Here is an 18,257-nt window from a genome sequence, read left to right on the forward strand (position 1 = left end):
CAAACATGGTACTGACATTGTTCATGAATGTTTTATATTTTTCATTCATGTCATGAGCACTATAAATATCTTTCCTGTTCATATTTTTGAGCAGTTTTCTAAAACACTCAATTTCTGGTTGATTGACTACTCTCCTGTACTCAGATTTAACAGTCTTGATAATCTGCTTAGAATTTACATCTAAAACAAGGAGCTGCATGTCATGATCTGATAGTCCATTTATAACAGGTTTTATTATATGATTTTGTTCCTGTGAGTTGTCTATAAAGATGCTATCAATGGCTGTCCTTGAGGATTTAGTGATCCTAGTTGGAAAGTTTACAGTGTGAGTTACATTGAAAGACAACATTACTAACTGCAGTGAATGTTTACTGGAAGATTGCATTAGAAAATCTGTATTAAAGTCACCAGCAATCAAAATTTCTTTGTTTCTTCATGTTAGATAACCCAAAGGAGCTTCTAGATGATCTAAGAATAGATTATAATTTCCTGCAGGTGCTCGGTGAATAGTTATTATTATATAGGATCTGTTATAGAACTCTACTTCTGTTGCACATGCTTCTAGATGCTGCTCTAAACAGAATTTATTAATGTCGATGTTCTTGAATTTATGGCAGTTTTTGATAAATGTGGCAACTCCTCCTCCATCCATATCTACTCTGCAGAAGTAGGAAGCTAGCTTAAATGCTGAAATGTCTAACATATCTATATCAGTGGTCACTTGATGTTCAGAGAGGCAGATTATGTCAATTTGGTTAGATGAATTCATTTCATCGATACAAATGAGTAGTTCATCAACTTTATTTCTAAGTCCCGGAATGTTCTGGTGTAATAAAGATAACTGGTACTGCATACTAATGGGATTGTAACTGCTTTGGCGAAGATGAACTGGCAGTTTCTGATTACTTTCTGTTAAACATTATTTAAATGGAGGCTGTATGCTAAAATCTGTCTCCTGTTCATCTGTTTTCTCAAACTGAGTGTGTCTGCCAATCTCTCTTAAAACTCGTTTTGATTCCCCCTTCCCTATCCTAAAAAAGGCATCCCTCTGACACCTGTGACCACTGGTATTTTACCACTTGTGCCAGTGTCCCCCCTTAAGTTTTCTGCAATCAACCCAGACAGTTTTCCCTTCCCTTTCCTATTGAGGTGAAGGCCATGCCTAGTGTAGTCGATAGCATCCACAGGAATCAAACCAATATGGGACCCTATATCTGTCCTAAGCAGCCACTCCAACTCCAAGTTCACCCTCCCTACGGAAGAGTTCAAATGAGGCCGATCATGGCCTCTCAACACAGACACAAATACCACACTCGTATGCTTCGTTGCTGACGCTATCTTCACCAGGTCACTCTCTATGGAATATTCAGTCTCTGTCAATGCTATTTCCCGGACCACCCGCTATAACCACGGCATCCTCTTTTGTGAAATCCTTGCATAAAGCACCTACATCCTCTGTTACCTGACCCAGATCTGCACTAGGCTTGAAAAAGTTTGTGACCTGGTACTCTGGACCTAGGTTTTCCTGCAGTAGTTGGCCAACACCTCTACCATGGGAACTACCTAACAACAGAACTTTCTTTCTCTTTACAAATTTCCCTACCTTTTTCAAGTCCTTGAAAGCTTGTTGTGCCCTTTCTACAACTTCAGCTACATGAGGCTCATCCGATTCTGACTGAGGCAACAGGTCAAATCTATTCTCAAGATTTATGACAAAGTTGTCTGATGCTCTCATTTGCCTGTTCCCCCTATTACCTGTTGCCACTTCCCACCTCTGTTCACCCTTCTCCCTCTTTAACCTGTCCAGATCCTCCCTAGCCTTATCTAGGTCAGCTTGAAGAGCTGCAATTTTCCCTTCCTGTCCCAGTATTTTCCTATCTCTACTGCAGATCCTACAATACCACTGGTGAGCCTCATTTATGTCCCCATTTCCCATGCCACTACATTCGCCCCAATGAAAGAAACTACAGCACCCATCACACCATACCCTGGAACTAACGATCCTACGGCATGTCACACACTTCTCACTCATGGTAAAACAGAAATCGTATAAGCTGATTTAAGTAGTGACTAAAACGTAAAGAAGGACCCTAGAAACTATTCAGGCAGATATAAATAAATTGACAGAGTACTGAATAAAAAAACTGGTGATTACATATAACTCACTGTTTACTTACGATACGCACACGTGAAATTATGCCTAAAATCCGTGCTATAGGCGCGAGAAGGAAAATAAACTTCTTACCCCGTTTAATCTTATTTTATACTTCACTAACACTTCCACTAATTCAACAACACTTATTATATTTATAACACCTGTAAACGTTTATAAATAGCTTAATAACAACGCTTTTTATAATTATTTAGTGCAGCAAATACTCGAAGAGTCCGTGTCGGTGCAGTGTTGCCAACTGCCACTAGTAGTGCTAGTAGTGTTTCAAAAGTAATAATTACTGAAGTGTTGTCTTCAAACATCAAACAAAATGCTTGAGAAGTTGTGTGATAAAGGAAAAAGATTTCCTTTACTTTGGTTTTGCTTGGTGGGCTTGTCTATTGATAAATCAGATACCAGATAGTCAGTTGGATCTACTTAACAAATTGTAACATGCCCCTATCCTATCAGACTTCGACGAGGATTTGTGAAAGATGATTCAATATGGATATGTAGTGCAGCATGTCCTAAAGGTAATTAATTGCAGATTATTTGAAATTTAGAGTTGAAACAACTGTACATATTGTAAGAAAATGACTATCGGCCAAATAAAGAATTTGCAGGAAACAGTTTTTTCCCTTCGCATTAGTTGGGCAGCTTTGTTGCATACTAGTAAGATTTTGGACACCAAATGTAAACTTAACCATTGCATCATCATCATTATTATTATTATTATTATTATTATTATTATTATTACTACCTTTTTTTAATTGCTATTTTATGAGGACCTGAATGTAAGTTTCCGTATGCTGGGAGATACTGCAGTATGCAGTAACAACCATTTCTGAAAGTCTTAAACTAATGTTTTATACCGATGGTTGCAGAAAAATGTTTCTAAATACTTCCCGGAAATACGTCAGTAGAACAAATTCACTCAATAGGCATAGCTACCGCAAATTGTGTGTGATTTATCACAATAGTATTTTATGTGCCACAGCACTCCCCTTCCTAAATGTTGAACAATTTATCAGAGGGTTTGTAAGTGTGTTTCGCATTCTCGTATTCTGTGAGGCCATAAACACGTTACAGATAATGGTATGAGCAGCACGCGCGCGCCCACACACACACACACACACACACACACACACACACACACACTCTCTCTCTCTCTCTCTCTCTCTCTCTCTCTCTTTTTTAAATGTGTTTTTTTCTTTTTTAAAGTGTACTTTTCATTGCAGAGGTTCGGTCCTCAAGGAATTAGTGTTGTTTATTTGCGTACAATTTCCTATGGAAATTAATTCCCACAATAGCCAATTTCTCTCAGGCATAACACTACTACAGTATATGGGTTAACAGGAGTGTTCTTTGCTTTCTGCAATGTATATTTTGTGTGAGAAGTAAGTTAGGAACGTCATTCAGGACAGAAAAATGCTTTCAGTGTACAACTACTGAAATGTAAATAAATGCCTAAATGAGAGTGGCAAAAACATTGCTGTGTATCAGAAATTTTTCTCCTGTTGATGTAGTGAGAGCTACAGGAAAAGATAACAGAAAGATGGTAAAGAAGAAATTGCTATAACCCATTCTTTCTCTTTATTGAACTTCTGAAAATATTCAAAACCAAGTGATTCAACATCTGAAATTTTATGTTGGAGTACTCTGTTTCCACTTCAGCATTTTGAAAGCTGATGCTCCATTTTACACAGTGGCGAATGTCAAGCAATGACTTTAGTTGTATCTAGTACCTAATGTTTTTACCATTATCATTATTTTTCAGTTATAGTTATATGCAGAATAGTGATAGCTTTTTCTGACAGGTGGGACAATCGTGGCTCCACCACCATTTGGTCCTGCAGCTTTTGCGGCAGCCTTTGGCCCAGCGGGCCCTGCTCAGCTGATACCTGCGGCAACACTGGCACCACATGCACACGGTGCTCCGCCTCCGGGGCTGGCTCCCCGGCACGCTTTCGCTGCAGCTGCGCCGTACCCGCATATCATCTACTGGCCGTACCCCTCACCACCTGTCAGTCCCACATCGTATTATGCCGGCCCAGTGCAGTCACTGGCAGCCGCACCGCCACCTGCTGTGCAGCCACCACCGCATTCGACGCTGGTAATCATGCAAGGTCTTCCCTTCTCTGCAAACGCTGCACATGTACTCGACTTCTTTCCTGGCTGTCCAGAGGTTAGGGGGGGTTCATTTACTACTAAAAAAATCACTGTTTCATTTCAAATGCATGCATGTGCGTTTCTTAAGATGGACACAATAAAGTTCCTTTCTCTGCTTCTGCAGTAACCAGACTTGACTACGGAATTGTAAACTTATTTAGTTTGTTCATGTTTACTTTAGAATAGATGGCCCAGGGTGAAACAGACCTCAACAGGAAAGAAATTTCAGTCTTTCCACAAACATTAATTTAAACCTCATTGGAAACCATTTGCAGCTATTATAGGCAGTAGTGAAGGAATTCTGAGAATGTTTATGAACAATGTAAAGTTGATTGCTTTTTATACAAGTTCATCTGGAACAACTAACCAACCTTTCATTAACAGCAACTAATAAATTATGTAATGATTGTGAAGGCTACTTCTTCCGTCATTGTTGTTAGTCTTCCACTTCTGCCATAACTTGCCAACTTGACAGCAATGGGACAAAATGTACGTTTTTCTTTTTCCTAAGTAGTCTCCTTATATTTTCATAGATTAAATGTGATTTTGCCAATGAGGCTTTACATTCTTATGAAATTGTCTGCCAATATTGGTGATATTATTTATTTGTAATTAATTTGAAATATTAATGTGTGCCTGATAGATTTAAATTGTATTTGCAACTGGAAACTGAGAACTTTTTATGTTTCTTCAAGTGTTATTGTTTTCCATTACCCCTCATCTTTATGATTTCTTGCCATTCCAATTATCTTTTTACTTTCCACCCATGTTTGCTTTGTTCACTAAACTTTCGTGTCTGTATCAGTGTTTGTGTCCCAAACGTTTCTTTCTGACAATCAGCAGACAAATAACAAGATTATTAAATAGCAGTATCACCTCATTTTGTTTTGTTGACTGTTCCTGTTGATACTGCTAAAGATATCCTTTGCCATTAGTAGTGGGCACTGCTTTCTCAAACATCAGTTTGACCATTAATGCTTAATTCTACAGCTTTAGCTTTTTTCTGAGTGTAATTAAACAAATTTATGTTCCTTCTTGAATAATTAAGTCTTTGTGGCTGCCTAGGAATCTAGCTTGAGTTTTATATTCATCTGTGCGAAACACTTCTTAAGTAACACAGCTGTTGGAGAATTTCAGTGACACTGACATTTACTCCCAAATGTGGTTGGTAGTGTGTTGGTTGGCCTCAAAAGCCAAATATCTGTGTTTGGGTTCCGAGCCTGCACAGTTCGTCTGTTGAGAACGTTCAGTTCACTACACACTATTCTGAACAGCTGATTTACACTCAGGAAATATGAGGATCTGAAACTAAATCTCACCTGGCCTAAATTTTCATCCGAAGCATTAACATGTATTTTAATAGTTACTGCAAGACACCTACAAAGGAAATTTGTTCTGTCCAGTGATTGTAATATGGTTTTTCTGATTGAAGACGAAAGCTGTTGCACGCATCTCCTGACGCACTTAACAAAAATTCTTTGATAGCAACATAATTGTAGTTCGTACCTTTAACTAAGTGGTGTTCATTGGGCTTAGAAGGAAGTGAGGGGGGAAGGGAGTGTGTGTTGGGGAGTTACCAGAGTAGACAGCATGGTGATTACGGTAAGCTACAGACCTTACATCCAGGCAAGACAATCAGTGGTGCTGAGTGGCACAATTTGTTGGAAGCAGCAGCCCCAATGCCAACAATGGAAATCATAAATACTTTGAGGTAAGAGGCAGTGTGGCCTGACTAGGGTCAGGCTTAGAGTTGTGGGTGACTGTACCAGGGACAGCTAGAGGCAGATGCAGGTCATGAAGGCTGTGGTTCTTAACTCTTAACAGTGTGGGCTGGTTATTTGATTTATTAGATTCTAAGCATTGAATCCAGACATTCAGAATTTGGTCTGCATTTGCTATCAGTTTTTCCTGGCACTGTCTGAAGGGAAGAAATACAAAGATAAACCATGTTCAGATTATGTTACATCTTACTATGTGCAAGACTTTTAATAGTAATTATGCCTAATGCAGCATAATGGTGCTCAAACTAACCTTTAAATTTAATGGTTGCTTTGGGTGATTCATTAATCGTAAGAGGAGTTTGATGTAGATTAAGAGAAGTACTGTAATGCCATGGCTGTAAAGGCTTGTGATCTTCTAGCATTATGAACTGTTATTAAGTGTGGTGGTGGATCAGCATTGCATAAGAAAGGGAAATGATGAATTTGCTTCATATTCACTAAGTGAGTGAGGTAATAATACTAAAAAATAAGTATTATTTGCTAGACTTGTCTTTGATAGTGGGGAAAAAGGAGAAAGTATGGAAACCAAATACACATCTTGTTGTAGAAATGTGTCAGATAATCAACTTGAAATTGCATCAGTAAAATTTGACATGTCATTATGTAAAGGTGACTTAAGAAATAATGTAAACAATGGCATAGAGATAAAAAAACCATCATCAAGGAGAGTGAAACTCATCAATTCCATGGACTGAAATTTAATAATTATTAGCAAACACTTGAAGAAAAAGTTCTATCAATGAAGTTTTTAAACTAAATCTCAAAATTGTATGAAAGTATAACATTGCATGGAAAATCTGTGAGGGAAATTAAATGAAAACTGCTTCTTCTGTGATCTTGAGAATTTATGGAAAGGTCAGTTTTTACTGTCTTTATTTACTTCAGCTTGCTGAAATTTTTCCAGTGAATGTCTACCTAGACTATAATGATCTCCAATGATGATAATGAGAACATTAGGTTGCTGCTGTTCAAATCACAGTCAAAATATCTCCAAGAATAAAAGTTACAAAAGCAAATATTGATATAATTGTATCATTGTGAGCTAATAAATCCATATTGTAAGAGCTTTTAATGCACTGAGCAGAACATTCACTGTTCTACATGACACACAGTTTGATTTCTGCAATATATAATATGCAAAGATTGGCAGCTTGCTTAAGATGTTCAGGAATGTAAAATTATGCACTTCATAGAAAGAAAAAAACTAGTCTCCTATGACTACAATCAATGAGTCACGGTTGGAATTGATCAACTCGTACAAATACCTGGGTGTAACACTTCGTACGCATATGAAATGAAATCGTCATATATGCTCAGTTATAGATAGAGCAGGTGGTAGACTTCGATTTATTGGTAGAATACTGATGAAGTGCAATCAATCTACAAAGGAGATTGCTTACAAATCACTTGCGTGACCCATTCTAGAATACTGCTCAAGTATTGGGACCTGTACCAAATAGGACTAACAGGGGAAGAGCAGCTTCAATGCTCACAGATTTGTATGCCCAAGTAGTGCTACATAGCTGAAGAGTGGTGCTCTCCTTGTTTTAAATGTCTGATGGAAACATGGGTGTTCAGTTAAATATTTGAAAGTCTTTTGAACATGCTGTGGTGATCACTGTATTGATGTGCATTTACCTTTTGTAATGTTGTACAGACACTCACTGGTTACATGCTAAAACAAAAAAGAATGGACTCTTTAACTTGATTTATACATGACAGTGCTGAGGAATGATACTCAATAACGATGTTCAGAAATGATTAAAACTGGGGTTTTTAACAGCTGTGATGTCTTTTAAAGCCTTTCTTAATTGAAGAAGTGATTTTGTCAGGAAATACAGGCAACAGTTTTCATCTTTTAGATCTTAGTGTTGTTAGTAGTTACAGTCTAAAAAAATGTTTGGTTGAAACCTCCTGTTTTATAGTGAATGTTGCAAGAGTAGCTCACTTGCAGAATTTTAGTTTTATAAATGTTGTTTACTCTAGTTTCTCATTTTCAGATATAGTATAACAGCATGTTTGTTTATTTGCTAGTTGGAATTATATGGTGCTTTTTATTTGGTCAAGGAGAATTTAAATGTCGGGTAAAGAAGTGCAGCTTCTGATACTAAGATGAGCACAAATTCAAGACACAGCTATTAGTGAAAAGTGGTTTTCTATTTGGGTTAATTTATTGAGGGAAGATTGACTTATCATGCAAACATTGCAGCTGACTTACAGATCTGGTGAAGGGATGGAATTCGCTTCCTGGAACATTTCTGCGTGATTGCCTGTGTGACGCAGAATTGTAACCAACTTGGCTCTACTGTTTCAAATAGTAGAAATTGCATGACAGTTTTAGAGAAGAAAATTCTAATAATTTATTTTACAGTCTGTTACAGTAATTTTTCATTATGTTTAACCATGACAGAGTTGTATATACTTGCTTTGGCATGTCACCCCCTCTCCCTCCACTGCCACAACCTCCCCCAGTTCCAACCCAAACACACACTCCAAGACTCGAAGCTTAATTGGAGGTAATTTTCATTACACTCTGATTGTCTTTCCATAATTCATCCGTATGCATATCCCAAAGAATATCAAAATTCTCTCTTCTTCTTCTTCTTCTTCTTCTTCTTCTTCTTCATCATCTCTCTCTTTAAATTTGGGATAATTTAAACTTAACAAAGATATGTAGTGAAACATTCATTCAAGGAAGAGTTTTTTGTAATTAATTCCTGGTTACCTGATGAAGCCTACTTCCATATGAAGGCTGTTTATAAACAAACAGAATGTTCCATTCCAGATGAAGCAATATCTGTGCATAGTGAACATGAAAGAAATTGTAAGGAAAAATTGAATTGTATGTGTCAAAAGGGGAGATCTCCCCTATTTTTGCTGCTGGTGCTGTAACCACTGAACTTTATGTACCCATTCTGTGAAATTGTTTTTTCCTCAGCTTGTGGCGTCTAGATTGCAACAAAGGAATTCATATAAGGAGGAGCAAGTTACCTGTCTAACAAACTTATATTTGTTTTCCTACGTGATAATATTGGCTTTTGTGTAATGTTGGGTATCCAGAATGTTACAAAATGCCACCGCCCACTCATCCTCCAAACACGCACATAATCAATGTGTCTCTTTTCTTTGGGGTTTCTTCAAAGGATAGATGTACTGCAGGAAACGATAAAATCCTATACAACATGGAGTCAGTGTATTGATGGTGCGCAATATCTGAAGGCAAGTCTTAGTGTCAACTACAACGTGTACATGTAACATCAGCAATTAATTGATCAAAACAGCAGACACATTAAACATATCATGCATTAGGGTTTTTTTCATGTTGTGATGATTATCTTAGAAAGCAAATCTATGATTAGTGTTCTTTAGTGTGCTGTTATGTATGACATGAACGAGACGTTCTCATGATTCTCTCTCTCTCTCTCTCTCTCTCTCTCTCTCTCTCTCTCTCTCTCTCTCTCTCTCTGTCAATGTGACGTTGTGAATCATTTAACATCCACCCTTCTCACTTTTATTTACACTTATTGTCTTAATCTTTTTCCTTTTCTTTGTGTGCCATTTACTTTTCTGGAAGGAACTGCTTGTCTCCCAAGTTCTTTTTATATTTTTATTTTTCTCCCAGTCCTGTTAGTCCTTGTTCCATATATTTTTATTTAGTTTTTGCCTAATATGATAGTAATATTTGATGTGTGATTTATTTAAGTATATCAGTCTTTTCTGTTTTTCCACCTACACTTTGTTTTGAAAATCACATTACTAATTTTATCACTGGAAATGAAATGTTTATGCCATTATCATTTCTAATCTATAATCCTGTCAGGAAGTGAACTAGCAATAATAGTCAGGTGAACAAAAATGGTTTTACTGCATCCACCAATATTTTTTTTTCTTTTTTATTGCTGCTATGTTTTTCAAGGAAATGCTTTCCATCATTAGATGTCTGTGGTTTAAATTAAGGTTACACATTGATGAGCCAAGACATTAGCACCTCCTGCTTAACAGAATGTTAGTCAACCTTTGGGACAAAATACCACATTGAGTCAGCATGGTAGGAATTTGATAAGTTGTTACTAGGTTTTCAGAGATGTGTGACAGCAAATGTCTATGTATAGGTCACATAATTCTTGAAAAACTATGGGATGATGCTTTGTGGATGAGGAACTGGCTTCTGATAGCATCCCAGATGTGTTGCGTCAGATTCAAATCGGGTAAATTTGGTGGCAGAGGTGTCAACATTGAGTTCACTATCGTGCCTCATGATTCTGTCCTACTGACATGTACAGTTACTCTACTGGAAGATACCATTGCCGTTGGAAAAGACATGAAGCATGAAGGGTTTCAAGTGGTCTGCAATGTTCATTTAGTCCACAGCTGTCATGATGCCTTCGATTACTACTATGGGTGCCATGGAAGCCCAATTTAATTCATCTATAGCATTATATTGCCTCTCCTCCCCCTGCCCCTCTAGCCTGTGTCCATGGTGTGGTGCATGTTTTGAGCATCCATTCGCCTGGATGACAGTACATCTGGATTCAACGATTAACCTGGTCCAACGAAATGTGATTCATCTGATCAGTTGACACTTTTCCATTGATGTTGATGGTCAATGTTGAAACACACAGGAGTCCTCTGCAGCATAGCCGTATGCCCAACAATGTGCACTGAATGGTGTGTTCTTTGAAATTGCTGCAGTGTTATATTCTGTCATCGGATATGCTACAGATCGCTGCCTGTCCTGTTTACAGAATGTGCAAGCCTCCAGCCCCCACATTGCATGATGAGGTGTGTATGTCCAGCAACTTGCCACCTACTTGTGGTTTCACTGTCCATTAACAGCTTTCCATAGACTCTAAGAAAAGTAGCATGCAAACAGCCACTAAGCATTACTGTTTCCAAAATGCTTATTCCCAGGGGCCAGGCTGTAACAATCTGCCCATTGGCCAAGTTGCTCATGTTAGTGGGTTTCCCCATTTGCAGTCTGTATCGTCACCAGAATGATTTTCCCTTCATCTCTGCTCTGCTTAAATACTTCACTTACAGTGTCACATGCCTGCAGTGCTACCAGGCACCATTCAGTCTTGCTTTGGGCAATGGTCATAATGTTTTGGCTCAACAGTGATGATAACTGGTGCATCTACTTCTTTCTGTATTACTGTTGTAATGCATAATTTTTGGGCACATGTCATTTTTCAGTCAGTCAGTGTGCATTAAAATTACATCCTGTTGTAACATCGGTATACAAAATATTCACTTAAGTTGGAATAAACAATGTAGATGTGTAGTAAATAAACGAAAATTATACTGAAGGTGGCAAAGACGTGCTGAAATAAAAACATGTACTGGTACCATGTAATTGTGATTTAGAACAAAGGCACACTTTGATGTTTTCCTTCAAAAACATATTGTATCACTAGAAAATGTTGAAGTAACACAGTGACTTATGAAATGAACCACTTTCACTTAATTGAAAGTACAGAGTGTACCTTATTTTCTTCCTGAATTCTGTGGAGAAAAGTGATAGTAGTCAGTCACTTCAGTACCTTGAATGAAATTTATTTGCTGTTTGGCAGAAATTTCAGTACATGTCTCTTAGTTGTAAAGAAAAAACAGATCAAACACATGCATTTGTTTCTCGAAAGAAGTTAGTCGTACGTAGTAGCCATTGTCTTAAGTTATTGAAAGTACATTTTTTTAAGATAGTAATTGTTAATCCTATTGCATTTTGCAGTGGAGCATCGATTATTTCAATTCGAGTCACCCCAACATACGCAGCATCAGTAAGTGAAAACTATTTAGGAAATATTAGACATTTTATTTGTAGTGTGGTTTAAGAACAACAAAAAGGAGGTTTACTCGTGTCTGTATGTGTTTGTGTGTAATGCTTTTTACAATTTCCTTCCATTACGTGTTGTATTGAAATTTGGAAGAGCATTGAAAAATGGTTTTCAACTATAGGATTAATGTTGATTTTCGTCTGAGCCTTGTATTTCCAGAAATAATCTCTTTTTGTAAGTGTTGACGTTACCCTAATAGGTTTGTATGTGTGTTGGCGCGGGGGGGGATGTTAGACAGAAATAAAAATATTTCATATAACACTATGATGCAACTGACAACAATATTGGAAAACACATTGAGCAAAAATTGCATGCAGCTAACCGTGTGAAATAACAGGAAAAATACAAAGTAATCCAATCTGTTACATATTCAGTTTTCAGGAAACAGTCTGCATCTTACCCATAATGCCTGAAGTATCTTGGCAACTTTACCAGATGATTATGGAAGCTCTGATTACTGTTGCTGTGTGCACTATTTTCCCTTTAGAAGTTTAATGTATGTGTAGAGTTGTATTGTATCTTTAATAACACTCTGGAATGTGATTGTTCTTTTTTTATAATGGTCTTCGAATGCAAGGTAGTTGAACATTACAATACTTTAGCAGCTTCCTTCTTTGAAGTCTATGCTCAAGGAGTTGATTATATAATGATTGCAAACACACAGTACTGATACAATTAAGGCAGCAGCCTTAGGCACAAGGGTATACAATTTTCACCTGTTGCTTCAAGTGGTGCAAATTTTGTCTTACATATCTGCACCCTCTCCACAAAGAGATCATTTTCATACGGATCATTTCATGCATAACAATTGTCCTTCAGTGGTTTCAGTCAGATGATTGGTCATATTCTTATGGATTCTCATTGTCTGATCAGTTTTGAAGCTATTTTATGTGACAAAATAATCAGCCAGTAAAATTTATCTTTGTATGTGACCACACCATCATATTCTACAGGCCATCATTTCAGCCATTGTTACAATCACCTTTATCAAAGTGACTTCCCCTGGCTACTCCATTAAACCCTCTTCTGTGTATGTGTTTCTGCCATATTTGATGCTCGTACCCTAATGCTGGTGCCACACACTTCCATTTGGTTTTCTACGCCCCGAAGTTCATATCCTTCTCTTATTCCATTCCCATTCCTATTCCTATACCTAAACCTGTACTATTTTCACCTAGCATTCCCTGACATACCTCCAATCTTTTTGTTTGCATGCCAGTCACTTTCTCCATGCACAACTACACACTGCACAGTTAGTAGACTCCCCCTAACTCCTCCCCTGCTGTCTGTCTCCCCTGTGCCCATTCCACAGATTTTTATCTTTTTGCCACTCACCCCAGCCAATTCTTTTTTTTTTTTTCTCAGAGTTGTGCAATAATTTTCAGTAATGGAAGAAGTAAGCACAACCTCTCACTGTATGGTTGAGGTGCTGAGCATTGACAGGAACATAAACAAGCTTGGAATCATTGTTAAGCTTTTGAACAATGTCTGTCCTGAGAGCTAGCTGGTTAAAACACACATGGCTACACTGTGCTAAGGCTGTAGCCAGATTAAGGTGTGAGTTCAGTGAGGTGAGGTGGGTTGGGTGAGAGCGACATGAAGGGGTGGGGGAAAGGATGGCTTACAGCTGAGATGGAGAGGCGTCAAGGTAACAAGAAAAATAATATGGTACTGGTGATCCCTTCTTGGTGTATGTACGGTATATGAAATTGTGGAGTTCATTTGGAGGGGGGAAGGGATCTAGAAAAGCAGAAAGGGAGACAGCAGGGAGAAAAATGGTAGATATAGATTCATGGCATGCAGAGAGGCTGAAGATGGGGACAGAGGTGTATATGGAAAAGAGGCTACAGGAGACAAAGGCTTGGAAAAGTGAGTTGCTGAAGGATGTGTTGTAAGGGCAATTTCCATCAGTTTAACTCGGAGAAGTTGGTATTAAGGGGTAGAAGGAGATCCAGATGGCATAGTCCGTGAAACTACTGTTGAAGTTCAGTATGTGTGTCCAGTGATGTGATAAGCCACTGGATGGTCAACTTGGCTCTTGCAGTGATTTTAAGGAGGGAATTCATTCATGTGGACAGCTAATTGGCATTCATGTCCGCATAAAGGCTGTGCAGAAGTTACAGCAAAGTTATCTATGAGACGGTATTAACAAGTTCTCTGCAGAGAAGTATATGCCTGTGTCTGGACTGAAACAGAATATGCTGGTGGGTGTGTAGGATAGATCTTGCACCTCGGTCTTCCACGGGGATACTACCTGTGTGGCAAGAGGTGGGGAGTATGTGTGGCACAAAGATACTTGAAATTCTGAGGAAAATAAGCGTAAGCTATAGGGAAAGTTGGATAATAAACAGTATGTTCGAAAGCAAAAGGGAACAATAAGAAATGAAGTTCAAAATGCAGTGTTCAGATTAATAAGGTTGTTACATGGATGCAGTCTTTCACAGTGACAGGAGCACTGACAGAAATGAAAAGTTAACATGGAGAATGCAGCAAGGATGACTTTAAAAAAGCTGACTATTCCTGGCCAAAAGAAGTCTACTACTATTAAATGTAATCTTTAATATTAGGAAGAAATTTCTGAGAAGTATGTTTGGGGTAGAACATGTATAGAAGTGAATTGTGGACTGTGGGGAAAACCGGAAAGGAAGAAAATCGAAGATGGGTTGCTACAGAAGGATGATGGGAATTAGGTGGCTTGATAAGGTAAGGAACTGGTGAAGGAAGGAAAACATGGAAAACACCGACAAAAAGAAATAACTTTATAACAGGACATTAGAGAAAAACTTCAGTGTTTGCTGAGGCATCCATATAGGGTAAACAATCTAGGGGAAGACAGATATTAGAATATATCCAATAAATAATTGAAGACATTGGGTGTAAGCACTACTCTGTAGTGAAAAGAAAGACCGAGGATAGAAAATTATAGTGGGCCACATCAAACCTTCCAGAAGACTGTGGTCCATCCACCCTCACCATCACACAGAAAAAAAAGTCACACAATGGGCGGGGATGCACAATCCCTGCAAGTAAAAAACATCACTTTCAACACAAAGTTGCATTTTTTAAATGTCACATGTATGTTTTTTCTACCAAAATGAAAACTAGAGGTACAATTAGTGATGGCAGACTTGGTTTCACTGCTCTGAACCTTACACCTTCTGGAACACTTTGCCTGTAAATAACTGAAACAATGCCATAGTTTCTGTCTTACTGCAGGGTGTCTCCACTGTCCTGAAGCCTGCTGTGGGCAACCATTGTTCTGCACACTATGGCAGAAACTGTGTCGGTGTCTCAATCCTTGAATGTCTACATATTTCAGACAGCATGAGCTTTAGAATAGCAAAAACAAGTCTGCTGTCACTCATTGTACTTCTAGTTTTCATTTCTGTAGAAAAAATGTACATGTGACATTTAAAAAAGTGTAACTTGGTGTTGAAAGTTACGTATGTTTACACTTATGGATTGTGCATTCTTGCTCATTGTGTGAGTCCCTGACATTGGTGTATTCCTGGTCATTTCTATTTTTCACATTGTGTTTTGTTTCGGGCATTTGAGAGGTGGTAGAGTTAGGTGTGACACCCTGTATGTCGACCAGGATATTCCGCAGATTTGGTGTGTGCAAAACGTCTTCGAGAGACAAGGGAATGATATTTCTTATTTCAGGGCATAAAGGTAATTAAGGCCTGACAAAGGATATGGTGAAATTGTTCCAGTCTGGGCTGATACTGAGTAATGAGTGGATACTCCTTTGACGATAGTTCATTGGGATGGCAATAGGTGTGTGTGTGTGTGTGTGTGTGTGTGTGTGTGTGTGTGTGTGTGTGTGTGTGTACTTCCTCTGTTCTAGATACCCTCCCAACACACTTCTTCACTTGATGCCCATGCGTCTCCTGTATGCACCAGCATGGGCTCACCAGTGCCACATTCCGTAACCTGTTACATTGCTGCCTTTCTGTCTGAGCCATCAGCCTCCCTTCACTCCACCACTCCGCTTCCCCATGTTCCTCTGCCCCACTTCATCCGACGCAAGCTCTCACCAGACAACACGGAGTACTGGGACAATGTAGCAGTGCCAGGTTATGTGTCTTTATTGTTTTGTTACTTAGTAATGGGTATGTTACTTCAGCAAGCAGTAACCTTATGTATAACTTCCATTATCATAGTGAGAAATGATGCATTGTTTTCAACACCAAAAAGTTCCATAACCAACAAGAAACGAGTTTTGGTGTCAAGTTAATTTAGAAATTGGTGATAATTTGCTGTAACTAGTTAGTGAAGAGATTTTTATGTTAAGTAAATGTTCTGTTAAATGATAGCACTGCATGTATATATGAGGTTAGCTTCTATTGATGATGTGCTATGGGTCAGTGTAAGAACTGTTACGGTACTACACAAAATGGCGAGTTCTTTCCTTCCTTTTTCTTTCCTTCCTTTTTCTTTCTTCCCTATTTACCTCTCTCCCTTCAACCACCACTTAATCTCATTCCACAGATTAAATCTTCCCAAATAGGAATATAAATGTATATTCATGATGAATTAAATTTACTCTCGACTTCTAATTGTGCTTGTAATAGAAATTTTTATTTGTTCCTTGCTTATTGTCCATTCTCTACCAACAACAGGTATGCTTGACACAGTGTAAACTATATGGTGGCAGGCTGTCTGGAGATGTAGATGGTGAAGGTTACCTTTCTCTGTGTTCAGCAATAGTTTAACATATTACATTTAAATTAAATTTTTCATTCGAAATATCAATAATGCTTATAATTTTAGTTCATATTGATTGTACAACTGAATTCTCTGAACTTTTGACAGCTAGCCCCGGACTGCATTCAGCTGCAGCATAATGGGGATGGTCGACCTGCGTGCGAAGCCATAGTCTCATTCTCAGCACGTGGTGATGCTGAGCGTGGTGGTCACGAGAAAAGTCTTCATAATCTAGGCAATCACTGTATAGAATTGTTCATGGTTAATTAGCAGTGAGTAATAGTACAACGATAAATGTATTATTTTTGATATTATATGTGCTCAGAAGCAAAACACACATTTCACTTCAAACTCGTAATTATTGAAAAGCAGTGGACTACTTCTTTGTTTGTTTCTTTTTTAAGAAAAAGAAAGGACGGAGTAGATGATAAATAATATATTGATAGAGATTCATGATATTTTCTCATGGACAGCATTCTTAATTACTTGTTCATTGCTGATATTGGTGTGATACTATGATCTGCCGAACCCACTCCTTAAAGAAGCCAAAAAAATTATTTTGTGTAGAAATGGCAAGGAGGCATAGAGTCAAAGCAATATTAAGTTCAGTTTTCAACACTATGTTAAAAAGATTATTTTATTTAAAATAAGAGCCTCGTAAAACAGGTTCTTCGTTTGAGAGGCTACTGAAGAATGTTTGGACGTGTGCAATACTGTTAGAATACAGAAATGTAAAAACATTTCACTGTTTTAGCACAGTGAAGTTAATTTATATTATTTTTAGTTGTAGGAATGGTTAAGTGTCCTAAATCACATTTTATTAGATTTAGTGGCTGCACAAATTGATTCCAGCCTAGCTTGAATGCATGAAACTACATTTAACTTTGTATGAACCTGAAATAATCGTGGTACTGAAATTTTATTAGCTTGCAACAAAGTTTGCTTGTAGTCTACCATCATCTCTTGTCATCTGTATATAACTGTTTTAAATGTCCGTATTTTATGTTTTGAAATATATAATTTAGACTTCGCATGTCTAAGCATTGTTTTACTAAGCATGTGCATGTGTATGTGAAATAAGTAAACAGTTATAAGAGATAGTTTTTGTAGAATGATTAAAATGTAGTTCTACAGTTCTTTTTCCCCAAATCTCAACCATTTATATTAACAAGTCTGTTAATCATGTGAAATAATTTTTCTCATGTGAATTTTATCGTACTATGTATTTCTTAATGTGTTGTTATTCCCCTTTTATAGAAGATTGAAGTATTACTCAATAGTTTTATATAGAAAGGATTTATTACGATATACTATCATATTAATTCTACGCCTGCAAAAGAAATTGCAATATTTTATTAATCTATGATGTAGTTAATATTCTGACTTGAATGTTTCTTTAGGAAGTAAAGGTGCCCTGGCAATCAGTTGTGGTGAATTACCCCATGCTCAAAAATTTGTGTAAACTTTTGTCCTCTAACAAGAAAAACCACTTAGACCACTGCCATTTTGTACTGCTGTCCAAGCAGATATCATTGCACATTAACACTGCATTTCGAGACTGCATCAGTCTCCTGTGTGCGCTACCATAACCAGTCCCCATGTGAGACTCTGGCA

General features: G+C 37.8%; 1 protein-coding gene across 1 annotated transcript in view; it reads left to right on the forward strand.

Annotated features, from left to right (window-relative positions):
• Positions 1–16,914, forward strand: part of LOC126195328 (RNA-binding protein fusilli) — a 1,033,937-nt gene extending 1,017,023 nt beyond the window's left edge. The window contains exons 18-20 of the mRNA XM_049933898.1: positions 3,970–4,337; positions 11,831–11,879; positions 16,752–16,914. Coding sequence (XP_049789855.1) covers positions 3,970–4,337; positions 11,831–11,879; positions 16,752–16,783 — 449 coding nt within the window. The 3' untranslated portion in view covers positions 16,784–16,914. The remainder of the gene's footprint in view (positions 1–3,969; positions 4,338–11,830; positions 11,880–16,751) is intronic.
• Positions 16,915–18,257: the final 1,343 nt, after the last annotated feature.

The sequence above is a fragment of the Schistocerca nitens genome, chromosome 7 (genome assembly GCF_023898315.1).
Source record: "Schistocerca nitens isolate TAMUIC-IGC-003100 chromosome 7, iqSchNite1.1, whole genome shotgun sequence".
Classification (NCBI taxonomy): domain Eukaryota; kingdom Metazoa; phylum Arthropoda; class Insecta; order Orthoptera; family Acrididae; genus Schistocerca; species Schistocerca nitens.